This window comes from Callorhinchus milii, unplaced genomic scaffold (assembly GCF_018977255.1).
Source record: "Callorhinchus milii isolate IMCB2004 unplaced genomic scaffold, IMCB_Cmil_1.0 Scaffold10, whole genome shotgun sequence".
Lineage (NCBI taxonomy): Eukaryota > Metazoa > Chordata > Chondrichthyes > Chimaeriformes > Callorhinchidae > Callorhinchus > Callorhinchus milii.
Window position 1 is genome coordinate 1,652,265 of NW_024704751.1, and position 9,284 is coordinate 1,661,548.

A 9,284-nucleotide genomic window follows, 5' to 3' on the forward strand; every position below is an offset into this window, starting at 1 on the left:
ATAAGATTGACACATTTTTATAAATGGCATACTATTGCATTCTTGCCAGAACAAATTACCACCATCTCCAAATGCAAACATTTGTTATAAAATAATTGTCCAAATACCTATTTCACAAGTTCAAAATAAATCACTGAAATAGGCAACCATTGTTGTTAAGTGGCTTGAGAGTTACACTGCTGAACAGAATTGACAGATGCAAATTCACTCCCACAGCTGGAAAAGGCTCAACAGAAGCCAGATTGTGCCTTTAGAATCAGCTGTAGAGGCATTGGCAAAGATCTGGAGGTAATCCCCACCCTTTTGAAAAGCAACAAATTTATACATAATTTTTTTTGGAGGGGTCCTAAGCCGCAGCATTTTTTTTAAAAAAAGCTACCAATAAGAGAATCACATAGTACAGCAGCTTACAAAGTATATACATTAAATCTTGGATTCCTACATAATTTAACAGAACTTGAACATTCAGAATAAGTTTAGTCAAAAGACTGCTATTATTGAAATTGTAACTATATTGAATAGCAGTCCCTGAAACAGGAGATGTGCTCAGTCCAGAGCTTGGCCCAACTAGTAACTTTTCCTATGCGCCACAAGATGCGAGAGTTCATTATGCACAATAATTTCCACATTTACCCACACTTGCAGGTAACAAAATATGTATCTAAATCCCAGCATCTACCCCAATTATTAGATTTAGCTCCAGCTCTGTAAAAATATTAATGGGTCAATGAAAGCATGTGCAAAAAATAGTTCATTTCAAATTCACCTTCAAGCAAATCCTTCTCATCAGCATTTTTTAAATTACCATTTTCAAATGGTACTGTACCTAGCATTGAAGTGCATTAGTTTGATCCACTGCTACAAAAGGCTACAGTTGCATTTGATCACCGTACCACCAATGAGTCTCAAAATTAAGATGCATAATAAAAATATAGATTCTCATTTATAGCATCTTCACCAATTATGTTAAATTTCATATGGGCCATTTACATCCACCTTTTCTTCAAAGCAAGAACTTGGGGCAGGTGATCCATGACTTAACACTATACAGTGGCATGCTACATCACTGTCTAAAGAGCAAAATTCACATTATGCAAGGGATGAATAAAACCTAGTGTTGAGAAAGATCTTCACAAGTGTTTAAAAAAGGCAATCAGCCATAGCAGCAAAGATATTCTGCAACTAGGGGGCTTGAGATAATACTTTTATTTGATCAAGTTAACACCTAAAAGCACTTCTGTTAATTGCTGTCAAGTGCAATGACTGTAGGCTATTTGTAGGAAATGCAATAGAGTCCCACAGCAATAAAGAGAAGGAATGAGTTGATTGAAATTTTAGTTAAGTTCAACTCCCTCCTCCTTGAATACGATCGCTTCAATATCCACCTGAATGGGAAGACGGCAATGTAGTGTCAGCCTGGATAGTGAACTCGAATCTTAATGAGGGGATTAGCAACAATAATCAACATTTATATATGTAAATTATCCTTCAGTCATGACAAATCCAGTCTCCACTGGTGACATGATCACATACTAAGTATGACTCGAGTCAAATAAGTTCTCATCAGGAAATATGGATAAGGGTGAAAATTTAACATTAAAGACTAAGTTAACTGCTGCAATTGAACATTCAAGTCTAACCAGTTCCATCCTCAGGTCTGTTCCTCACATCCAGTCCCTGACCAAGCGTTTATTTTTCATCTCGGTCATATCACCAACCTCTATTTTGTGTACAGTGTTCCACAAATGACAATTTTTAATCTGGATTATGTTTGCCAGGACACCAAAGAAACTCACTTTTAAAATGTCATGAGGTCTAAACAGGCCCCGTATTCATATTCTGAGGTGTTGTCCTACAGATGAGACAAGAAGAGTTTGGTCACAGGCAAAGCAATCAAGGATCATCAGTAGTAATCCATTTGGGGGTGAAAGTGACTAGCCATTCAAATTTGTCAACAGACAATTGACAGATTATCATCATTTAATCTGTCAATTATCTGGTGTCCTCCATTTTGAAGAAATACAAGGACATGAATTGTTCATACAAAATAAATTTCTAGAAGAGGGAATAAACCAATGAAAATACAGCACAATCAGAAAGAAGAAGTCAGTGGGAGTTCCATCTGGTCATGGGTAGCAGCCAGTGCTGTATTACAAGATCAATACCTCAAATACAAGAATGCAGTCATGAGTATGCAGCCCGAGGAGAAATAAAGGACATCAGGAAAGGCTAGAGCAAGTTACATTTACACAATGTTTGCGTGCAAACAATCTAAAGATGGTCAGTGTCTTAGACAGCAAAATTTAGCTACAGGAGCAGCTGGTAAGTTGGCATTGTCCAAGATGCAACAATAGTGTATACATTCCTATCTCCAGCCCACAATCAGAATATTCACATTTTCATAAAAAGCAACCACTTCCATCTGCAAATCATTTTACCTATACATGTGCTTTTCTAGAAAACAGAATTCTCCATCTATATTCTACTATAAATCCACAGTCTATAAGACTAAGAATGCCTCAAGTTTCCCAAAATATAAATCTGCACAAGAAGCAACTGAGTTTTCTAGGTCACAAAGTGTCAGTGCATTTGCAGATTGCAAAGCTAATGTACTAGTCAGATGCCCATCAAATAAATCACTGCAAGAGATATTAGTTTAGGGGCTTTGGTAATGTCACTAGCAAAGTTTTTCATCTAATACGTTTTCCAAAACAACCTGAACGAGATTAACAATTTGAAGACATCTGTTAGAAGGGCTAATGTACTTTACCTAATTTTTGTTGTCTGCTGATAATATATTAACAGGACACATATTTCACATTTTTCATTGCTAATTACCACTGGGGATGATGGGTCAAAAACTCCACCTTGACCATAAGTTTCAGATGCATCTAATAATAAGCAAATTATAACTGCATGTGGGACCAGGAACGTGCACTCAGAGTCAATGAGATGAGCATTTCAAAAATTAATAAAGCAGATTCACACACCATAATATTGTACAATTCCTAAAAGATAACCATCCTAAATCTTTCAAACACTGCATCAATTACATATCAGTGATCCAGGCCATTCACTGTATTTGAGGGTTCATTCATATCTAACAGAATTCAATGTCCTGTACCACCTTCTAGAAAACCAACTAAAATATTGCATCCAGTTTAAAATGTAAGCAATTACTGCCAATAGCTATAGATGCAAGAATGGTTACAAGTTAGTTTATGGCTAATGTTGATTCAGTAAAGGGTCACCTTGGATAAATAGACACAGCTATATTACAAAACTGCCCAGGGCATTTCTCCCTTATGCTCCCCCTCCCCCAAATTGTAAAGTTATAGATCAAAGCTCAAACCTCTTCTATGGCTGTAGTATAGTTCCTGAGCCAAGCAGATCTAGAGCACCCCAAGGGACAGTTAATAGAACAGGAGAACCATTGGCCTAAACTAATTGGGTAAGCATTGCATTTCCCTCTGAGGAAGGTGTACACACTCCATTCCAGACAGAAACTCCATTTCTAGTTGGGTCAGCTGGTTGTCTAACCCATCGCCATGCTGAAAAACATCCATACCAGACAGATCCTCACATACATGCCACCTATACAGAAACAATTCCTTTAGTCACAAATATGGTTCAAACTTACTACTCAGAGGCATATCCTGATTTCCCAATTACAGAGGCATCAGGCAGGGTTGGCCAGAGGCTAGATTCAGGACGGCAAGAGGGTAATGCAACTGTTGAATAATGTAGTTTTACTTGGAAACTCTTAAGCATAATGGTTTCCACAGATATCCAGCTGGCCAAAATTAGCCTAATGCTCAGTGGAGATTCTATGAAGTAATTGGTACTTGTGCATCAAGTCTGCTTTCAGGAGCATTTTATTAACCCTATCAAGCTGAAGGGCTACTACAACATATCAATATGATCACTTGTAGTATTCTTTTAGAAAAAGGTCTAGGAACATAAAATATTGAATATGTGTACTGACCAATTAGGCAGCATTTCTTGTGTAGTCAAAAAACCTAGAAGTTCAAGGTTACTAACATACTTGCATCAAGATAGACTAAAATACTTGAGTCACTATTGTCAGTGGTCATTGCATCCAAATAAATAATAATGATCACTCAATCCATGACTGTTTGTGGGACATTGCTGTGCACAATTGGCTACCATATTTCACCCACAAAATAGAGTCACCATTACAGTATATTCTGTGAAGCGCTTTGAGATGTCTCAAAGATGATAAGTCGCTATATCAAATGCAAGGTTGATTATTATTCTAATGTTGTCATCCCATCCAATTCTAAAGAACAAAAAAATCACACTACTCCAAGCGTTGGCTACATACAAGATATAGTATGCATTCTTCAGTCAAAGGATTTTTTAAAAAAAGTAGCTTCAAAAGTGTAATGAAATAATTTTAGACACTGGGATAAAAGTATTTTAAGCAATGAGCAACACTCCACATTTATACTGCACACAGGTAGGCAAATATCAAAACTGAAACCTCTACAAATATTCTTTTAAATTCTTTTTTTTTAAAAAAGGCAGGTTCATTTAGCCCTGGAAACATTTTAAGGTCACTTCAAAGTAACACTAAATCAGCTGCACTTCTCAAAATCAACATCATAGTAGGCAAACCAAATATCTGCTTGCTTTTAGCAGAGTCAGAATCTGAGCCACTGCACGGCAGCATCTTCATAATCCATTATCCCTTTAATTGGAAAACCAGCTGAGACACAAGCCAAGTCAGAAAATCTCAAATGCCGCCAGAAGCAAATTCCTACATTTATAAAATTCAATTAGGTTTCAAAAGTGCAAACCTTCCTATTTGAATGGGCGCAAACAGGTGAGGAAAAATGCCGACGAGCTTAACAGGAGTGCACTGAACATAGTGGTGGGTCAGCATTCAGGACACATTATTATTTCCTGCTCTAAAATATATATATATATATTACTCATGTATAAAATAATAACGCTGGCATTACTCGAAAGATATGCCACGACTCAAGATCCCTGCAGCAGGATGTCTTATCACACGGGGACATTTCCTATTTCCTCATACGGGTGACATTGTGGAATGATCCCTCCCTGTGGGTGTTCAAGGTTGAGCCAAAGCCTTAAACGTAACACACACACATACTAACATATATATATATATATACACATATTGTACCGAGTCACTGGGAAACCGAAGTAGATCTCGTTTTAATTAAAACAATGTTGTCTTAGACGTGTATGTGGGGAAACAGCACAGGCCAATGTAAAGCAGGAATTCAGGGGAGAGGCTGGCGGAGTGGGTGGGTGGGTGCTATTTGGGAGGAATGACAGGGCCGGGCCGGGCCGGGCGGCTTAGGTTAGCTCAGCTAACGCTGTGAGGCCACTGAGAGACTCCCTCCTTCCCACACCCACCGCACTCCCTCCGCTCGCTCGCTCGCTCACCTGCAGGTGCTCCTGGAAGCGGATGGGTAGAATCTGAGCCATGGCGACGGCGTTATGTGTGTGGAGGCCGAGGACAAGCAGGAAAGGAAAGGAACCGGCCCTGTCGCTCTCTCGCTCCCCCTCCGCTCTGTCAGTCAGTCGGCCGGTCGGTCGGCGTCAGAGATCAAGCGGCTCCGTCAGGAGGAGAAGAAGATGAAGAAGATCTCTGAGAGGGGGAGAGAAAAAAAAGAAAATTTATAGAGATATTTTTTTTTCCCTTTTTCTCCCCTCACGTCAGAATGACACAACTCGGCTCTTCACAACCGATGGCAGTTACGATCAGAATTACCATAAGACATAAATTAATCGGCAATCCCTCCTCCTTTCCTCCCCTCCTTCCCTACCTTTTTCCCCCCACCTCAGCGGCGCTGCCTTCGCTTTGCGCTCCGTCTCCTTATAAACCGACCCCCCCACAAAAAAAACAGCCGCAGCGAAGCCCCGCAATGGCGGAAAACCGGAAACAGCCGCGACGGCGGCGGCGGCAGCGCACTGATACTACCTCCCTCACCCCCCCCTCCCACTGTGACCCGCCCAGAGCCAACGAGCGAGCGCGAGCGCGGAGGGAGAGAACCATTTCCGGTCTCGACATTTCTTGCCTTAACAAACCCTTTGATTCCTCCCCTCTCCCCCACCCTTTAGAATCCCGCCTTTTTGTGTTGGTTCCCCCCCCCCTTCTCTCCCTCCGTCGAGTGCTGAGGGTCAGTTCTCCAGCGGCGAGGAATTAAAAGGGGAATTATTTTTTTTCGCGCGGAGGTGCACTTTCGATTTTTTTTGCCACATCATTGGCATATGACTTGACGTCACGTCCGGTGGGGCTCCCGCCCCTCCTCCTTTCGCCCCTCCCCCTCCCCCACGGGTTCATTCATTGATTGATCAGCTGACAGCTGTTGGGAAGGTTGTCCTCCCCCCTGAGCTGCTGCTGCCCAACATCTACAATACAGGACAATATTGCACTTGCACAGGGCCTGTCAGGTCCTGAGGCCCTGAAACAGACGAGACGGACGTAATGCTAATAATTTATGGTCTTAGCGGAGTCTTACCATTACAACCAGGCCATCTAGGAGCGAAACCGGGGAAGCGTCCGTCTCGCCCCCGAAATTGGGGCGGTGGAAACCCGGAATTCTCTTCCCCGCCCGCCCGGCCGCAAGGTCGTGGATGCTGGATCCATTCCACACCTTCGAGAGCGAGGTCCATTGGGTTTTTAGCAGGTCGGGGTCTTAAGGGAGACGGGGAGAAAGCGGGAAATTGGGATTGAAAGGATTAGTCGAGGCGCAGATCAGCCGTGAGCTGATTAAATGGCGGAACAGGCGCGCAGGGCTGAACGGCCTCCTCCTGTTCCTATGATTATATAATGATCCGCAGCTTGTGGAGGAAAGATTTGGGAAGGCTGACAAGCAGCGAGTGACAGATGCATGGATGCAAATGCAAACACCACGAGGCAAACAGCTTGAATATATAATTATTAATATAATATATATTGATAATAAGCACAATAATCCCTTCCAAATTATAACTTGGTCACTCAATCCTCAACTGTTTGTGGGACACTGCTGTGCGCAATCGGCTACCGCGTTTCACACACAAAATATACAGTTAATTCACTTCACAGTATATTCTTGTAGTCGTGATAAGGAGCTATATCAAAAGCAAGGATTGTTATATATATTATGATCCTTGCATTTGATATATCTCCGGTGGGGGTAAGCCGGTCTTCTTGGAGCTGAACTGCCTTCAAGGTGGCATGCCTGGCAACAGAATCGAGTCAGCCTTCTGTGGTGTTTGCCTTACAACCATGCATTTATCACATCTAGGAAAGCGTGTCAGCCTTCCCAAATCTTCCCTCCACAAGCTGCAGATCATTCAGAACTCTGCAGCTTCCTACCTCTGTGAACATCATATCGATCTGTCCACTCCCTCCGTTCAGCAGGCTCTGGCCTGCTCCACTGTCTTCTGTCTCCCAACCGGCTCGCACCACCATCAGCAGTCGGACCTTCATCCTCTTCGCCCCAGCTTTTGGAACTCCATCCCACAGTCCATCACCACTTTGTTCCGTCCCTTGCCCCCTTCAACACACAACTCAAGACCCTCCTCTTCAACCTCGCCTTCAGTTAACCTCTTACCCCTACCCTCGCTGCCCTGCACCCCTCCGGATCCCAAACCCCTGCTTGGGTCTAAATCCCTGACTGTCCAGCACCTTGGGATGTCCTCCCACCATGAAAGGTGCTATACAATGCAATTTGTTGTTGTTCCTGAACCAGACAGGCTCAAGTATTCCAGGACACTGCTAATGACAGCACAGCCAGCCTGGATTATCAGCAAAACCTGGAATGGCAAACCAGTCATTGTCACTGGGGAAGGTAATCATCCCACTGAGCTCCAGTTAACCCGCAAGCCAAAGCCCTAATGGGGAGAGTGGTCCTAGCTGGACAAGCAGCAGGAAAGCTTGCCAGACAGAAATAGCGCCTTATTACATCGCTAAGACGGCTTCACAGAATACACTGTAAAGTGGATTTTGTGGGTGAAATGCAGCAGCCAATTGCGCACAGCAGTGCCCCACAAAAAGTCGTGGATTGAGTAATCAAATTATAATTTTTTAATGGATTATTACCCCCAGAAAAACAATCCGCCAATTGACTAACAACTGGGTTCCTACTTATTGCTGGGTGAACAGAGACGTATGGAGTAAAGAATTTTGCCCAATGTTTTGCCCTGCCCAGGAATCAAACCCAGTTCCTCTCACTTTATGTAGCCTGGTGATGACTTTTCTGTCTTGGCTACGTGATCAGATCTACTGAGTCACAATGCGCTGATTGGAGGAGCACAAAATCAGTGGCTGCACATCAGGATGTACCTAAGCACAAACTATTAACTGACTAGATTGAAATTCATGGAGATCGTAAAATATTCTCACTGTTATCTGTCTCTCCTGTTAGCTGAAATCTGTGCTTGTGTTGTCAAGGGTGTTATAACGCGAAAAAATAAACCAGTAAGTTCACAGCTTCAGTGTCTGAAATGTGGAGTTAACTGATGGCAAATGAGTCACTTCGGCTTCAGTAACCTTTTGGTTAGGGCGAGGAAAAGAGCAATGATCAATGTCTGGTGATGTCCGCATGTGAATTTAAGGAGAGGCACACTTCACAAAGGATGCCCTCCCAGGGCATGAATGATCCCTTGAACTTTCTTAAGGTCACCACTTAGAAGCTGCAAAAAAAATAGTAAAACAGGTTTGGCTTCTTGAACTTGGATAAAGAATTTTTCAGCACAAGGTGAAGTGGCTGATCACCTGTCCTCTTCATGTCCTCTTGGTTTTTCTGCACTCCCTCTTTTGGGAAGAGGAAACGTGTTGAATTTCAAGTCTGGGGTCCTTAAAAAATCATGTGTGAGGAGATATATTTTGCACAGGGGGAAGATTTATTTTTTCCAAGCTAGTCACTTTCCTCTTAAAGGTGTCTGCACACCACAAACTTTCTTCTAAATGAGAATGGACAGGTGCTTTTGTCCCTTAAGGAGGCAATAATGATATCATAATCATTGTATTTGATATTGCATGTTGTCAAGATGTCTCAAAGCGCTTTTCAGAAGAATGCATTTGATATAGCGCCTTATCATGTCTTCGAGACATCTCAAAGTGCTTCACAGAATATACTGTCAAGTGAATTGACTGTATATTTTGTGGGCGAAAAGCAGCAGCCTCTTGCACACAACAGTGTCCCACAAACAGTCATGGATTGAAGTGACCAATTTATTATTAATTTTTTTTGAAGGAATTATTATCCCCGGAAAAGCGATCCATCAATCGACTAAAT

General features: G+C 42.3%; 1 protein-coding gene across 3 annotated transcripts in view; it reads right to left on the bottom strand.

Annotated features, from left to right (window-relative positions):
- Window positions 1–5,977, bottom strand: part of LOC103186909 (clathrin heavy chain 1) — a 62,607-nt gene extending 56,630 nt beyond the window's left edge. The window contains exons 1-2 of one of the 3 annotated variants that reach the window (XM_042338867.1): window positions 5,823–5,977; window positions 5,440–5,644 (exon numbers count right to left, since the gene is read on the bottom strand). In XM_042338867.1, coding sequence (XP_042194801.1) covers window positions 5,440–5,481 — 42 coding nt within the window. In that variant the 5' untranslated portion in view covers window positions 5,482–5,644; window positions 5,823–5,977. The remainder of the gene's footprint in view (window positions 1–5,439; window positions 5,645–5,822) is intronic. The other 2 variants (XM_007906175.2, XM_007906176.2) reach the window with 2 other exon arrangements.
- Between the last annotated feature and the right edge of the window lie 3,307 nt (window positions 5,978–9,284).